The 18,528-nt window shown below is 31.1% G+C and overlaps 1 protein-coding gene across 11 annotated transcripts in view; it reads left to right on the top strand.

Moving 5' to 3' along the window:
- LOC143249250 (high affinity cAMP-specific and IBMX-insensitive 3',5'-cyclic phosphodiesterase 8A-like) overlaps positions 1-18,528 on the top strand; it is a 135,713-nt gene that overhangs the window by 87,685 nt on the left and 29,500 nt on the right. For 9 of the 11 annotated variants that reach the window (XM_076498765.1, XM_076498768.1, XM_076498767.1 and 6 more), the window contains 3 exons: positions 439-527; positions 3,795-3,874; positions 7,018-7,095. In XM_076498765.1, coding sequence (XP_076354880.1) covers positions 439-527; positions 3,795-3,874; positions 7,018-7,095 — 247 coding nt within the window. The remainder of the gene's footprint in view (positions 1-438; positions 528-3,794; positions 3,875-7,017; positions 7,096-18,528) is intronic. The other 2 variants (XM_076498772.1, XM_076498769.1) reach the window with 1 other exon arrangement.

The raw sequence follows: 18,528 nt of genomic DNA on the forward strand, positions 1-18,528 counted from the left end.
GCTGCTGTACATTCATTTCATTTTAATCTTAGTTTTTAAGTTCAATATTTATAATGGATGTATGGTATCAATACAATATTTTATGGTTATATATTGTTCTGATAGTTTTCTTTTTAAATCACATAATATTCGAAGTATCCGTGATTTTTACCTTTTAAAGAATATATTATAGTTTTCTATAAATAACCGTATGATGTTGATTTTTTCTTGTAATCAAACGATTGTTCTATTGTGAAATTATGATAACTTAATTTGAACTATAATATTTTACTTTTGCCTCTTTAGAAATAACTGTTATTATTTGAAAAATTAGTTTGCAATTATGCAATTTTATGATCCCTTTGAACCTAAAATTAATATACCGTTTTTATCACGAAAGGTACGTAAAAGGTCACGCATTGATATGTAATAGCTATATAACAACTCTTTATTTCACAGGATTGGGAAGGTTCAGGATTTCGCAAAAGAAAAACAACCCAGCAAACACCAATGTGGAACAGGGTGATACCAGTGGACGTTCATAACGGGTGACTACAATACTTAGTATATTTAATAGAACGTATGCCTTGAAAAGTCTTATGGGTCAAGCAAATTACAGCGTTCAATAAATTGACAATAGTTCTTGTATAAAACTCAGTTAGCCGTAAAAAACTTTTTTTAATGTTCAAGGTACCATTTTCTTGCTGGCTATAACCTTGGAGAATGTAATTGTTGATCGCAAAAATACTTTTATGGTAAGCAAGTAATGAAACACTAATGATTTCTTGTATAGATCTATTCAAAACCACTAAAGTACGACGAGATTGTTTTAAATATGTCATTGTACTTCATTATTTCGTAAAAACCCAAATTGTACCTGTCGTATCCAGGAAGATTACATATATTAAAAACCTAAACTAATATATTTAACTTCAGATTTTCAAAAACCCGAATTTTTTTCAAAGTTTATTTCAAACAAATGAGGACGTAACTTCTTTTTACTTGACACAAGAGTACTGAGAATGCAAAAAATAAATATTTCGAAACAAGATTTATCTATTTTTAGTTCAGATTTTCGCAGTAACTAAAAATAATCTATGAAAATGCGCAGTCTTTAGAAGCTTTCAGATGAACGAATGTTGGGGGGTTTTAACAAAACTCGGTTGGTTTTTTTTGTTTGTTTAGAACTTCGCGCAAAACATCTCGAGGGCTATCTGCGCTAGCCGTCCCTAAATTAGCAGTGTAAGGCTAGACGGAAGGCAACTAGTTATCACCACCCATCGCCAACTCTTGGGCTACTTCGTTACTAACTAATAGTGGGATTGACCGTCACATTATAACGCCTCCACGGCTAAAAGGGCAAGCATGTTTGATGTGACGGGGATTCGCACCTGCGACCCTCAGATTATGAGTCGAGGTTATTTTTCGTTTTGTTTCGATTCTCTAAAATATTCTAGCACGAGGCTGTTCTTAAAAAGTGAAGCATTTCAACTGTGATCTGAATAGAAAGAGATAAAATTAACTAAAAGCGTCACAATTTTAGGAATTGTAACTTAAGTGTTAATGAGGAAAATTCATAAGGTTATAGAACATCAAGATATTTGGTCAAATAAGAAATTAGAGCATCAAAAATGATGTAAGAGAAAAGTTTGACTGAAAATGTAAAAATTGTCAGAAATTATATTTTTAAATACCTTATAAGTAAGCAAGCGAGATGATAAAGTTTGGCTTGTGTCTAATGATTAGGAGATGGTTGGGTTATTAAATTCTGCTTTTTCTTCAGTTTGTGCTAGTGAAGATTTAAGCAGCCTTATTCATCTGGAACCCCCCAACAGCACAGCGGTATGTCTGCGAACGTACAACGCTTGAATCTTGTTTTTGATACCAATAGTGGGCAGAGCATAGATAGACCCATTATGTAGCTTTGTGCTTAATTACAAAAAGAAAAACTAACCACCAAGTCATTTTGAGTAATTAATAGATGAAAACAAGATGATTGCATTAATTCTGAGCTTGTTAAAAAACAGCTGAATAAGATAATATTTTTCCAAGGGTTTTGAAGGGGGTTGGGGAAGGGGTTTGTGAGCCACTTGTATAGTAGGTGTTTACTAAAAGATTGGGAGTTAACTAATGTCACTCCTATTTTCAAGTGTGGTAATAAAAACTGCCCCAATAATTATAGACCTTTTAGTCTTATATCAGTTGTGGGAAAATGTTTTGGAAAGTCTTATAAAGATGTTTTTGTAAAGTTATTTATCTGAGTATAGAATTTTATTGAATGGTTAGCATGGTTTCAGTATGGGAAAATCTTGCTTTACAAATCTTCTGACTACTTATATAGATCAGGGTATTGGTGTAAATATGGTGAATCTGAATTTTCAGAGAGCATTTGACAAGGTGCCACATAAAAAGCTTCTAAAAATTTCTCTAAATGTGTAAATGATACGTTTGCTAATTTGATAGAAGAGTGGCTTCATGGAAGAAAACAAAGAGCTGTTATAAATATGGTTCAGACAAGCTGCATAAATGTCACGAATGGGGTACCTAATAGCTCAGTCTTATGGTACTTGTTCTTTTAGATTTACCTCAATTATATGGATTAGGGAATGGTCATAACGTACTTAAATATGCTGATGATATTAATGTCTTGGGTGTTGTCTTGTAAAGAGTATTCTGTTGCTTTACAGAGGAATTTTGATCATTTAGTGAGTTAGAGAAATAAATGGCAGATGAGTTTTAATTGTAATAAATGCAAGGTAATGTACGTGCATCATCATAATTTGAATTATAAATATAATTTGGATGGTGATAACTTTAACAATGTTATGAAAGAAAGGATCTTGGTGTAAATGGTTGATCACTCTCTTAAGTTATCCAGGCAATGTGCTGTTGTTAATGGTAAGGCAAATAGGATTTTAGATTCTATCTACAGAAATGTTCAACACAAGTCTAAAAGGTTATAACTTCATCGTATAGGTAACTAATTTTAAGTCACATTTGGAGTATTGTCTTTAGTCTTGAACTCTTTATCTTAGAAAGGATATTGAATTCTTTGAAAGGGTTCATAGGAGGACTACTAGAATGGTGCCTAGGATGGGGGGTTGTCATAAGATTAGAGATTAAAATCTCTGAAATTGTTTTCTCTTGAAGAAAGAAGAGTTAAAGAGAACCTTATTGAAATGGTTAAACTTATAAAAGGTATTGACAATGTTGATGCATCATCTTTTTTCATACTTAATGGTGAGATTAGTAGAACTAGAGGACACAGATATAAAGTTTGGCAGGATAGAAGTCGTCTTCAATAAAGACAATATTTTGTTTTTCATATAGGGTGGTTGGTCTACAAAATGAGTTGCCTTGAGAATGCAATAAATTTTGTGAGTCTAAGAGAAAGCTTGATAGTATTTAATAACAAAAACCGGCTTTGTATTATTGATAGTATTATTCATTTAATTGTTTTAGCTTAGTTTAATGGATGAGACAGCTGAGAAGAAAAATATGTTCCTTGTCGTCCTTAGATATTGTGTTATAAGTTATGTTATCACGTTGGTATTATGAAATCACACGGGCATTGTTTTATAATTTAATCAACTGCATTTTTCGAGCATAATACGTAAATTACTAAAATAACTCGTATTGGAAATGGAGATAGATCTTGAACAGATAGTTTAATGTAATGCAATTTATTTTGTTTGGACCTATTTTAAAATCATTTTAATATATTTGTAAATGTATAACTTGTATCATTTCTCATATTTAATGTAGAACACGAAGTTCACATAATGTTTATTAACAGTTGAGATTAACTTTCTTAGAGCCAATGAGCACACAGTATTAGTCAGAGAAGGGAGGTCCAGTTCCTTTTATTCCGAGAAGTCGTTTATTCCTGACAGTGGTAAGTATATATTTATTCATCCTTATACATCTGAATGCCACTTTCCAATATTTCTTCAATCTAATTGCATGTCTACACGTAATTTCAACCTTCAAGCTTATCTTTATTTATCAGAAATACACATATATAATTGAAGTCTTCTAAAAACGGAGGTGATAAAATCTCACAGACAAGTGCCAACAAAATGGGTTGATATTAGTGTAAAATACTCGACCAAGGCAAGTATTATGTGCGGTATTTTGGTATTTCATTGTGTGCCAATACACTACTGCATGGTTAAAAATTAAATTTTAAGATTAGAAAAATCTTTAAAGTAGTCTTTCTTCAAAAATATATCTTTGAGACTTTTCTATAATTATGAATAGAGACCGAAAATAGTTAAAATATTGGTTTAAATACGTGTACACCGGATGTGTACAAATAAAAATGCTTGTATAAAAAAAAACAATACTGCCTGATACGTTTATTGTATTGGTACGTTATTCGTTGCTTTTGTTCTTGTCGAAATTCAAACTTAAAATGTCGTCTTTATGTTGTCAGCTTCAAACAACAAAGTTTCATGATATTGTAATATTTATTTAAAACATTACAGAAGTTATAATTTAAATTGCACTTTATATGAACAATGAGTATATCGTTCTCATTTTCTATTTCGTATACACCACGTTCAGTGGTTTTCAACTGTTTACCAGGTCGGTGTTCACTCCTTCCAGCTTCTTGTGATGTATTATTGCGTGTTAGTATGCCGGTGTGACACTGAACATACCTTCTAGTATCAGATATATTAACTTTTATCAAAATAAACGTCGTAAAAACAAAATTATCTTTTGAATGTATTTTTAAGTAATTGTGAACCTGTTCAAACGTATAAGTAGGTTAAAGTGAATTTTCATAAAAGCTACTTCCAAGTTTTCACACACAGACGTACACCTATGTTATCTTAACCTTATTGTACATTTTATCATTTTTATACGATGTTAAAATTAGTTGAGATTAACAGGTTTGTATATGTCCTCAGACTTAATACGTTGAATACGTCCTAAAATAATACGTCACGCACACTTATTATTAACTGAAATGTGTTAGTTGATGTGACACGCTTCTCCTCGAAGAAGACGTAAGCTAAAATAATGATTAAATAATTTTTATAAGTAAATGAGCAAATCGTATTGCGCCCACATCTAAACCTGTTATTTAAATAAAAGCCCTCAAGCTTACAGCTGAGCCATTGGGGAGCATGGTTAAATAAAGTGTTCATGGAGCTTCAGTTTTTGTCTTTTATAAATAAAAGTTCTATACGTGGAATTTACTACGTTATAAAATCAAATTGTCTTTGAAAGAAGCTATAATATTTCCCATGACTGGCTTTTCTGTCATGCGTTAACCATCAAACATATTTAATGAAAATTTATTTTATTCGCGAAATATCTAACATACGTTTCTTTCTGAGTTATAATTTTCCTTCAGTGTTACACAAGCTTTATTATATGTCTGATCCTCTAACCTTTCTAGACGTGCTGTGTTGCGTAGCTAACTTTAACATTACTTTAAAATGTTCACTGTTTAAAATGATGGTATCAAGCTAGATTACTTGTATTTACTTCCATTTTATTTCAATTTTTTCCCTCATTGTCTTAAAGGGATGGATATTTAAGGCGCCACAGTCAATTACATAAAGTTGAATATGAATATTGCATTTTGCAAAATGTTCATAAAGTCTCTGAGTTCGTGCCCGTACAACTTAGGAACTTTTAATATGATGAGTTAGTAATATAAGTTTCATTAAAACAATAATTGTTCATTAGCCGCTGTCTTATATTGGAAGTGGATTGATTAATTTAAACTGTATATCTCATCTGACTGTTTTTTTCAGATTCTAAAAATTCACTAAATTGTAATGTCTTTGACTATTTTGCATTACACTGAATCACTTTTAAAAACATATGTCTAGGGCTATTGACATGTATTAAATGTTGAGAATGTTAAGAGTTATAAATTCGATATAAGTAATTATTATGAAATAATCTTGTCTGTTGTAAGATAAGAGTTCTTACCTTCTTAAAAACATTATATACGTGTTTGCTGTAAGCATAAATCAGAATGTTTAATATATATGGATATGTTTATTATTTCTAATTTCTTTTCATTATATATTCCCATTACAATAATTGTTATGTATGGTTGATATAGTATGTGAATTTATGACTAGTCAAAGTCGGCTACACTGTCGAATCTCGTGATATGATACTGGAATTACGACCGAAACTATCAGTAAGAACGAAGGTACGAAACTAAAAATTATAAATAAGAACGTAAAATCATTAAACTAAACTAGCTCTATGAATTACTGGGTTCATTTTTAACTCTGATATTCGCAGGCAGCTTGCTTTGATCAAGAGAGATATTAAATACCTGTTTTGTTCAACTTTGTTTTCGTACATGATGCAATGAATAGAAATATTATATTCAGACTACTTATTAATGAGAACAATATAAAAAAAGTTTACTAAAATAGTGTATTTTGTTTCCCAAATACGTCAGAATCATTTTAAAAATACTTTTGTGATGAAGACAGTTTTCTTACCAACTTAGAAACCGTTTTAGGGCGTGATCTAATGCTTAGTGCTTTGGACTCGGGATTGAATGTCGTGGGTTCGAAGCTTGCTCGTGCTATGTCATTGTTTCCTTGAGTAAGACAGTTTACTTCAGTCTACTGAGTTGTGGAATGGGTACTAGCGGGTAACTCGTGGTTATCTCTTTGGAGGACTGGAATACCATCAAGGTCGAAGATCTGACAATATCTTCATCTTGCGCCACGGGACACTGGAGTTATATGCTTTACAAGCGAGAAAAGGATTAACTTACTTATTCTGTTCTAGAGAGACAGCCAATACCAAAACAGCATCACTGAATTGTCTGGACAACAACAATTAATTGGTCTTATAAACTGAGTCCAGAAGTTGAGTTTCCCGAGAATGTGTGTACCGTTTTATTTAATGTTTAATTTCTGCGCTAACAATGAAACAAAAGTAGGCGTTTATGGCAGTGAAACTAAAATGATTGTAGGAAAACAAATATAAAATGTTATTTACCAATTTTATGACAGTTCTGAAATATATGTAACACTTCCATTCCATTTGCAGACTTCCTTCCCTACACACTAACCAATATGAAATCCATCAGAAATCCTTCATACGATGTCAGATCTTTGTGTAGTGAAGGTATGTAGATATCCGTAACACATACAGAATATCATAATTTCTAATAAGCCTTGTAGTAAGTTTTATATTTTCATCACAGTATTTCTTCAACCATTTCATGTAAATCATTTCATTTTAAAATCTTAGTGTTCTATATTCGAAAATACAAAACATGTCAAGAGATATTTTAAGGTGACGGCTCTCACTTTACACAAAGTGCTATAAATGTTACTCCGTGAGTTTCATATGAACCTAGGATATTACCTGCGCTTATTGGTTTAATTTTATGTATTATCTCGGTAAAATTATTTCTCTTTTCAATGAAAAATAATGTTGATACTTAGATAATAAAATGTCTTAAAGGAAGATATAATGACATTGTTTGCTGTAATTGAAAACTATATGAGGCATTTCAGAACAGATGTCGAAGAGAAAAGAGTAAATGGATAATGTGAAGAGTTAAAACTAACTTATTGGAAAATCTATTATTGTGGAAGCTTGATTAAAAACTCCGAAACCCTATATAGCTTGAGTAAAAGCTCCGAACCCTTATATATGCTTTATTCTATTTGAAATTTAAAGCAGTCTGTTTCTTGCGTAACGGTTTCAATAAACGAAACTACTGACGTACTCTGAAAGTTGTTATGAAATTATGATGAATTGTTGTTCAAAATGAACTCTGACTTTTAACTACATATAATCTACTCTGCGACATCAATGGCTGTAGGATATTTCTGTACATGAACAATTCGCACCTTATTTTTCTGTCTGTTGTGAGTTAGTATAGTGATGAAACAACAAAAAGTAAATCACGTGTTCATGAATTGTCGTATTATAACAAAACTACATACTTGTGAATTTATATATATATATTGCTACACAGTTAAAAGCTTGCGAATTGTCATATGATAATTATTTGAGAACTGTCATATGATAATTATTGAGAATTATCATATGGTAATTACTTGAGAACTGTCATATGATAATTACTTGAGGACTTTCATGTGATAATTGCTTGAGAACTGTCATACGATGATTACTTACGAATTGTTATATGATAATTACTTGAGAACTGTCATATGATAAAGTTAAATACTTACGAATTGCCTTATGGATACAACATTAAATCTTTACGAATTATCGTATTGTAACAAACCTAAATTGTTGTTTGTTGTTTGAAGTTAAGCACAAAGCTACACAATGAGCTATCTATTTTCTGCCAACCACAGGTATCGAAACCCGGTTTCTGTCGTTGTAAGACTGCAGAAATACTTATGTGCCACTGGGGAAGGGGGAGCATAAGCCTAGATACTTGCGAATTGTCGTATAATAACAAAACAAAACACCCTTTATAGCCAGGTGGTTAAGGCACTCGACTCGTAATCCGAGGATTGTGTGTTCGAATCCGCATCACACCAAATATGCTCGCCCTCTTAGTCGTGGGGGCGTTATAATGTTACGGTCAATCCCACTATTCGTTGATAAAATAGTAGCCCAAGAGTTGGTGGTGGGTGATGATGACTAGCTGCTTTCCTTCTAGTCTTACACTGCTAAATTGGAGACGGCTAGCGCAGATAGCCCTCGTGTAGCTTTGCGTGAAATTCAAAACAAACCAAACAAAGCTAAATACAAATTATTATATGGTTGTAGAGTTATATATTTGCGAACGTCATTTGTTACAACTTTAACACCTACGAATTTTCGTATTATAACACACTTGATACCAGCGGATTATCACATACGGATACAAAATGAAAAATTTGAGAATTGTCTTATGGTAACAAAACTAAATAACTACAAGTATGATACAAAGTAAGTACAAGAATAAACTTTAAACAGAGACATATTAAAATCAAGTTTTGTTAGGAAAGTTTATATTCAAAACTATATTATACTTCATTGCTAAGTTTTCTGAAAAACTATAATTGTATTTCTTTCAACAATATGATATTGTTGATTTGAATAAAATATGAGTTAGTGTGCGAAATGTTTAAAGGATCAATGAATACTATTGAAAATACGTTATGATGACATTAGCTTCATTCTTAAATAAAACGTGTGCGTTGTAGTATCATGACAAAATTAATACTTTTTAGTAGTGATATGGTAACAGAGTGAAACATGAAATTTTTGAAGCGACTTCTGCGTGGTTAAAAAAAATAAAATATTACATTCAATAAAAAAAATAAAAGCAACAAAATATTCCGACTTCTAGAAAAATTAATTTATTATATTTTTGATTTGTTTGTTTTGAATTTCGAGCAAAGCTACTAGAGGGCTATCTGCGCTGATATTTTTGGAGTGAAAAGGTTTATTGGAGTGAGGATAGGAAAGAAAATATACGCCAAAGAAATTCAACTAAACCAAATTCAGCATACCTCTTAGAAAAGTGTTTCCCGTGTGAACCACGTGGATCAAAAGATTTAGACCAAACAGTGCTTTTATGTCTTAGAACACTTTTACGTACACAATACATAGTAATGCTCTTGTGACTATCCCGTCAAACCTCAAGATTTATTCAAATAACATGAGATATAACATAATTTAAAGACAACAAGGATTATGTTGGTCCCTCTATACCATCCTATTCACTATAATAAACTGCAAAACAAAATATAAAACATTGGAAGCCAACCCTTATCATTCATATACACACCAAGCTTCCCTTTAAACACCGTTAAGTTAACTTCATCAACCATATCTGAAGGAAACCTATTCGAAAGGCCAATCACACATTAGAACAATATAACTGCCTCAACCGAAGATTAATTCTACCCTGCCAAAAGTCATGTTTGTGTTTTCTAGTTTTACCATTCTCACAATCAAATACGATAAAAATAAGATACAGGAACACCCTCAATTTCCTTAACAATCTTAAACACCTAAATCAGATCTTTCCTAAGTTGTTGTTTCAATAGCAACCACTATCAGAGATATTAACATGCTCGTATGACATCCTTTCTATCATACTTGCCCTACTCTGAGTATGTTTCAACGGTTCGATGTCATTTCTAAGGTAAGGAATCTAAGGCTGAACACAAGTACTTTAAATGTGGCTTAACTAATAACCTATGGCATTATAACCTCTTTGGAATTGTAGTCAATATTTCTGTAGATATAACATAAAATTCTGTTTGCCTTGCTAAAACACCATGATTTATTTTCTTCCATAACACGGCTGAAGTTATTCCCATTAAAATCATATTCATAATTCTAACTGTGATATCACACATGCATTACCTTGCATTGATTATAATTAAAAGTTACCTTCACTTTTTTGTTAAACTTACTAAACGTCCAAATTTTCTCAGCTAAAAATACCTAAAGTCTTAATATGATCCCCAAAATTAAATAAATTATTGATCACTTGTTCATTTACACCATTGATTTATTAAAAAAGTGTACCCCACTTGTGACATTAATCCAGTTTGATTGAACTCTATTTATAACTTTTCTAGCACCAACCCACTACTCAAGGATTTACAAAAATATTATATAGCCCAGGAATATTATCATTCTTTAAATTATTTAATTTTTTCTTAAAAAACATAATTTATTTAATCGTGTTGTTCTATCTTGCTTTCATTTAGAAACTGTTCAAGATAAGAAATATTGCTTAAATCTTCATTTTTTTAAAAACTTCAAAAAATGTAATTAAATAAACCAGCCATCCAATAATCACTACATGTTAGTTTTCCTGTATCATCCCTCAAAGGACGTACTTCCATCCTAAGACTTTACTTATCCTTATATCCTTAAGGAAATCCTTATCATTGATTTTTACATTTTCAACCACCATTTTTTGACCAACTCTTTTGATCTTTCACAATCCTCCAAATTTCCTATCACTGCAATCAAGTTAAACATTTCATACTCATGATACTTTCATAAAATGCTGTCCTTTATAAATGGGAGCCAAAGAATCTTTTTACTTGCAGCCATTATTCTATTCCACAATTGATCAGTATCTCCAAGTAATTCAGTTGACCAATTCACGGCAGATTTTTGTCTCATCTCTTCGAAGTTTTTATTTTAATTTGAAACCAAATTTTCATTATTCTCATCTACATTTGTAGCAGAACATCAAATCTAATTAAGAAAGGATCACTCGCAACAAGATGTTCTCCAATCTCCACTTGCCAATGATTTCTGTATTAGAAGTTAAAAATAAATATAAAATAATATTGTTCCTAGTAGGTTCCAGAACCAGCTGGTGAAGAAACTGTATTGAATAATTTCTAAAACCCTTTTTCCACTTTGATTTTATTTTAGCATGTCCTAATTTATATATCTTAAATTGAAATATTCCATGATAATAACTGCATTAACAGCTGAAATACTTATCTCACTGTATAATTAATCAGTTCAGTCTGGTTGTCTGTAACAAATTCCAACCAAAAGCTCTCTTCCTTTAGAACTATTAACAAATTCAGTCTCACTGCTATTAGCTTTGATATCCTCAACTTGAAAAGAATGTAACTCATATTTTACATATAAATCCACCACTCCCATCGTTTTAGTACAATGTCGCTATTAAATAACCTATAACTCAATTTCAGGAAATCTCTGTCATCCAAACTTGCAACATTTAACCAGGTTTCAGTTATTATCATTACAATAAAATTCCCTGTTTCGACCAATGCTCTAAAATCTCATGTTTTATTCCCTATGCTTCTAGCATTACAATGATACCAGTTTAACCTAGTATTAAAACTAGTTTTGTACGTTGTTCCTTGTAATTTACTCTAAATCTTATATTGTAGATATCCTTAATTATTCTGGCCTTACTACTATCTAGTTTAAAGCTGCTCTACAGCTGAATTAGTAACCCTTGCAAGTAAACTATCGCTTACTTTATTCAAATGTTAACTACACATTCCAAAAGTAGTCTTTTCTCATTAAACTGATCCCACAAGTCTAACCAATCAACTTAAGCAGTTGACGTAAGCAACTTAAAATTTCATCCGCACAGTTAAGTCTTGGCAGTATCCCTGACAGTATAAAGTTATTGTTACCATTATTTTGATCCCTTTAACAATGCTTTGTATCAAACAATTAGCTCCTATGACTTATTTTTCTCTACGTCGTTAGCTCATATGTGTACAAATGATGTATCACTGCTAAATACATTTACTTTATCACTTGCTCTCTCGGTTATTTCCTCCATCCCTGCCTCATAATAGCACAACTTGCTTCTTTCCTCCCTATTAGCCCCCACAGACTATCAAAGTGCCACACTAAAAATCACATATAACAGTCTCTGGACTTATAACGCTAAAATTCTAGATTCGATGCCCATGGTAAACACAGCAAAAATAGCCCATTGTGTGGCTTGCGTTTCACAGCTGTACCTTTTTGTTTTCAAATGAGACCTTACCGCTTTCAAATAATTCACTATTCTTCTTCAGGGGAACAAAAAATAATAGCGAACTATTCCAAAGCGCTCGAGTTTTGAGTCTCGTTTCAATAACATTACAACTTCTGTATATGATTTTGTTTGCTAACTTCTTAATTAGACATTGTAGCTTTTATTATCCTTTCCTTCCATAGTTTTATATCTGCATAAAAGTAATATTTATATCTGTTATTTAAATAAAACTGCTTATTAGAATTAAATCCACTACTATTAGTCACATTTATACCGCTTGTAACTTTCTGGAAGCTATTATTAGTCACCGTATCCTTCACAAACAAAAGTTTAATTCCTATTTAAATTCTGCTGCCATGTTCCACAGTTTACTCTTTTCTTTATCCATTGCCTCTAACCTATTTAGGATAACCTCAATTTTTTTCCATTTTGAAAACTTTACTTACAAATTACACATCTTCACTACTAGCTTCCTTAAATATGCATGCTCGTCCCTAGTTTTTCTTTACACCTTTCGAGCCTTATAACTATGGGCGCTTAACACAATTCTTAACCATTGTAGACTGGGAATAAATTCAAGCAACCTATTGAAAACACTTTTAGGCCTAACGTTAGAGTTAAATGTATTATACTGTTTTATTTTACGTTTTCTTTATAATATGAAGTGAGTAATAATTAGTCTTTTAATTATATGCATAATAATATAATTTTATAGCCTATTTTACGACTTATTAGTAACTAAATTATTGTTAAATTCGCCTTATACTTGCTAAATATACAATACTAAACTGTAGACAAATGTAATACCACAAAGTTCTACTAACAAATATTTATACCTTTAATTAATATTGTCAGTACCATAGTTATGACATACACCACATTTCTAGTGACACGCACACTTAAATACAAATTCAAACAATTTACCAACGTATTAAGTTCTCAGCAATATCAAATAATAATAGAAACGGTGAACTAAACTTTTAATTTAAATTCTCTTTCTCACTTACTTAACACTAATAAAAACTATTTATTCCAATACAAGATTTAACACCTTACTTGTCGTCGAGCCCAGTATCAGTAGTTACCTGAAAACTAATATCTAACTTTACACGTAGCTGTATCTGTAGTAACGACGTCTAAAAGTGTTCAATCCCAATTAAAATAACAAACCTAAACTTTAAAAATATTTAAATAATAATTTTCTCTAGAATGACTCTGTAACGTACATCTTTCAAGTAATTATTTGTTTCGGGATTGAAAACTTCCCTTCCTTTACCTTTCTTGACTTTGCTAAAAATCTTTTACCTAAAGTCTATCGTTTGTATTCACTCTACATAAGTATTATCATTTGAATTTTTCTCTATTTCAATTGAAAATAGATAACGCAAAATTTTCTTTTGTAAACATTCTCAAGATAACATCATTCCAGTGAAATGAAGCTTGTCGTATGATCTTGTTTTGTTTTACACTTGGTTAAAATTACTTCATTCCAGAATTAAACTTACAGTCCACTTGTCATGTGATCTTGTTTTGAAGTAAAATATTTTAAGTATAGACTATGAAGCTTAAAATTTAAAATTTTTGTTTATTTTATGAATTATCATCAAATCAGTTTACAATAATGTTGAAGTTTTGTACAACTTCAACTTTTTTGTTACCCATTATCTTACTAATAGCATAGATCCACTAATTTAATAAAAATATGCATTTCTGTTAAGTGTGTGTATGTATAAAATTAGGATAAAAACTACGACATGCGAATGAATCTGGTATAGCTTAATGATTGGTGTGCCTTGACAGTGAATTGGAAATTTCATTTTTTGCGCTTCAATGCCGTTAAAACGCGCTTCGCCCTTTAGGGACGTAGGTTTACTATAGGGGTGACGGTCAAATCCCACAAGAGTAACCCAAAAGTTGGTGTTAGATGCTGTTGTCTGGGCACTTTTATTCTGTCATTTTTAAATAGTAGACGGCTGTAACCAGATAACCTCTTGGGCAACAAACAGTTTGGAAGAACAAAATATATCTCGATAAGCAAGGTTTCTGAGGAATTAGGAATCAAATGCAAGCGTACAGACAATCTGTTCTCATGCTCTGTTTGTATAACATCAACAAAAATTGATTCGAGTGCACAGCGCCATAACCTCCCACATCTAAACATGAAACTGTATTATTCTAATCGTGAGAGGCTATTTACACGTAATAAATAACTAATAATCAAGCAGCTTTAACACTTGAATTCGCATAACACATGGAATCACATATATATGCAAAAACGGCTCTATGTAAAATATTTTCTCAACCCAAACGAGCCGTTTTAGCATATATATTTCTTTACAAGTGGGTTTTCTCGACATCACTGACATGGAATCACAGTTGTGTGGCTCAGTCATATTCTTAAGAATTGATATAATTTGAAAATAAACATGTTTTGTCGTTAAAATGTAATCTCTGTTTGTGCTGAATATTTAAAAATTTATAACTTAGCTAAGAAATACATGTTATTTGAGAACCTATGACGAATAGAGGAATATTTTAAACAACTGACTTTGCAATAAAAAATTATTTTATGATGGTCCTGCCATCTATTGAAGTGTTTTCTTACATGTATGTTTTTCTGTTCCTCACTTGTAATTATGAAAATAATATTCACAAATGTTACAAAACTCTCTTAGAGTTTATCTGAGCTATACTATTCTTTTGTAATATAATTTTTTTATAAATTTAATTTTTAAAATACTTACCCAACCAATGTATTCAGAATAATGTAGTCTTGTCTGAGTTTCTATTGTCAAGATATAAGATGAAACCTAAGTAAATGTTAAAAGATTTGAGAAAGGAATATTCCACATAATTAATGAATATTTAACATTTTCCTTAACCCTCCTTGTTACTGATAGAGAATTAAGTACAAAAATGAAGATATCAATAAAAACTAAATTCATTGATTTCACTCCAACAAGTTTCCACATATTGTACTTCACAGTAAAAGTGAATACAAACTTTTAGAAAAAAAACATTCAAACTTAGCACGATTATCATTTTTGTTGACTCTCCAAGTATCCCATTCAACTCACTGAACCCAGTCTCATTTTTATTGTATTCAGGAGATGTAATCGTCAAAACTAATTTTTGTTTGCTTGGAATTTAATGTGTTAGCAATTATCCAAAAGATATTACTATCAAAAACTACATTTTTATAATTTGATGTTTCAGTTTATCCAGAAAATGTAACCAGCAAAGCTATAGAGAGTTTTAACTTTAATTTTAATTAATTCGTGATCATCCAGAAAATTTAACTACCACAACAATTGAGTACAATAATTAATTTAAGTTTCTATGACTTAGTGATCATTCAGAGATTATCCACCAACTGATACAATAATTCATTTGAGTTTTAGCTGCTTAATTATTATCCAGAAGATTTACTGTTTGCTTGAGCTTAGTGTAAGCTCACTTATAATAAAGAAATATTTTTTTCGGTTATGGTTACTTGAAAATATTTAGAATGTCTAAGAAATAAAATTAAAATATTTAAGCTGAAAAACACAAACTCAAATTAACAGAAGAAATTACATTACTAAATGTAAATAATACTTTAATTCAAACTTACTTTTCAATACAGTTTGTCTATGAGAAGAAAGAATAATAAATATGGTCTTTTGAAAGGGTTTTTATTATTTTATGTAAAAACTTCTTTAACCCACGTGTTCTTCTGCCATCATCATACAGTACATTAGTAAAGTCTCTACGTTCTTTTGATTCTGTGAAACAACTGAACCTGATGTTTCATTTACATATTTTTTCCAGTTTATTGTATAGACTTGTATAACCATAGTACAGTTGTTTAACCGACTATGAATACTTGCTAGAATTAGCAAGGAAGTTTAGTCCTGGTGAGACAAAGAAACAATTGCGTAAAAAACACATATGTTATTTTCATTCTTGTGTAATAGGTAGAACACTTTTTGACTGAATTTTAACCCTTGTGGTCATTAATTTTAAACAAAATACTGTGCTTAAAATAGATTATTGTCTGTCCTAAAATAAAATATAACTCGCTGCAGTATTTTATCATCACTATTTATTTCGTTATGTTACGCATACTTTGTTAACAACAACCATTATACTGAATTCGAGTACAACCAACAAATTTTTTTTTTATTGTAAGAATCTATACAAATAAGGTTAAAAGGGTTAAACTGCAATATCTTTAAATGCATCTCTCTACTTGAAAGGGTAAAAAAGTTATTACTTTTTCCAACACTGTCATTATTGAGCAATAACTTCATTTGGTACAAAATGGTATTTCAAGTTTGATAAATTAATGACTTTCCAGTATTCTAAGTTTTATTATAAGTTTTTGATTATGTGAATTTCTAGTTAGAATTATTAGCGCACAAAAAATAGCTTCAAGTGGGTAATTTAAATTAATACATTAATATTATAATGTTTAAATTTATTTTTGAAAAGATTAGAGATGAAACTTTATTTTATGCGAAATTAATACATTAATTTTCAGTTACTTTAAAACGTCATTTTCTTTCGCTGTTAAAACTTTTCCTCCTGCACTGCCAATTATAAAAGTTTTGTTAGTGTTTGAATAAAGTTCATCATATCCAAGTATACTTATTGTAAATAACACTTTAGGATACTCTAAAATGTTTGATGTATCTATGAACTTGTGAAAATTTCTCTTTTATAACAGTGCTTCCACAGGCCAGGCACCCAGGATTTAGGCTGTATGTGAGATCCTAATATAATACTCTAGAATAAGATGCAACTGTATTTTTAGCGTTTTCCGTTTGAATTAAAATTCCACACAAAATTTATGAAAAAATCACAGATTTATTGAAGCTATCACAAATTTTTGACTCCCAAAATACATTGTAGTGAACTTGGAAGATGTAGTATATTGTTGTGTTGTTGACTTATCTACTCGACTTCTTGACTCAGATCAAGCATATTTTTTAGTGTTCTTGGCTATTTGTTCTTCTTATTTGTTTTTGGAATAGATTCGACCTGGCGACGGTAGGATAATTATCATTACCTTGATCGTGTTACTCTACTGGTTTCAGTGCAGCTCGCTTAAAATAATGCTGGACAGATCGTACTGTAAGTTTTAATTGAAAAAAATAGACTTCAGTCAACAAAAGTGCTATATGACTGTTTCAAAAGCTTGTTCTCCAATTTTCAATATCTCTCACTTTTCTGAATGTCATCGACTAACATAGCAGTGCAAGTTTAACTTTTCTCTGAACACATTTCTCTGGATCTTGTTGCACATCGTTAGTAGATGACAATAGTTTTGTATCATCAGATTTTTAAAAAAATCGTTTCCAATCACGTTCATAAGACCATCTGGATCTCCTGGGAGTGACATGGCACATAGAAATCTTAACTCAGTCATGCAGAACACAAGCAATCGATTGTTCTTGTCAAGAGCACTGAAACTTGGTGCCTTCCGTCGAGCTTCTTCACTTAGAAGGTTTGATATATCTGTGGATTTTATACCAAAGAACTGCCGAATTAAATAAATATCGTTTCTGCGACCTATTGGAGAAATACAACAACGTCTGGAACACTTAAGTTCTTGGATGATCTGCATCATTTCTTCGATGACACGAAATACCAGGGATTCTCAGTAGTATGGCTAGACATTGCATCTTCATCATTCTCCAATAGAATATCATAATCAGTCCTTCCTTTTTTTTCTTCATGCTTTAATTTGCTTTGCAACTATTTCCCACCTGTTTTTTGTGACATTTTGATCTCTGGATCTAAACAGTTGAACCCACCCGGACATCGAGAGCATTTCTCACAAGTACCGCACATATTCATTTTACACTTACAAATCACTTTCTTCTTTTTCTGTAATGACGTTGCTATATCAATACAAAATCAATAAACTTACTTACTGAATGTTAATAGTGTGTCAAAATCTGTTTCGTGACTACCGTGGATCCTGTTTTCACAAAGGGTGCTTTTTGTTCAATCATGTTTTGATAAAAATGTTAGCCAATAAACAAAAGATCCTGAATAACTTGAAAATTTGCTTACTGCAAAATCTCGAATGCCTGGGCCGT

Source organism: Tachypleus tridentatus, chromosome 4 (genome assembly GCF_004210375.1).
Source record: "Tachypleus tridentatus isolate NWPU-2018 chromosome 4, ASM421037v1, whole genome shotgun sequence".
Lineage (NCBI taxonomy): Eukaryota > Metazoa > Arthropoda > Merostomata > Xiphosura > Limulidae > Tachypleus > Tachypleus tridentatus.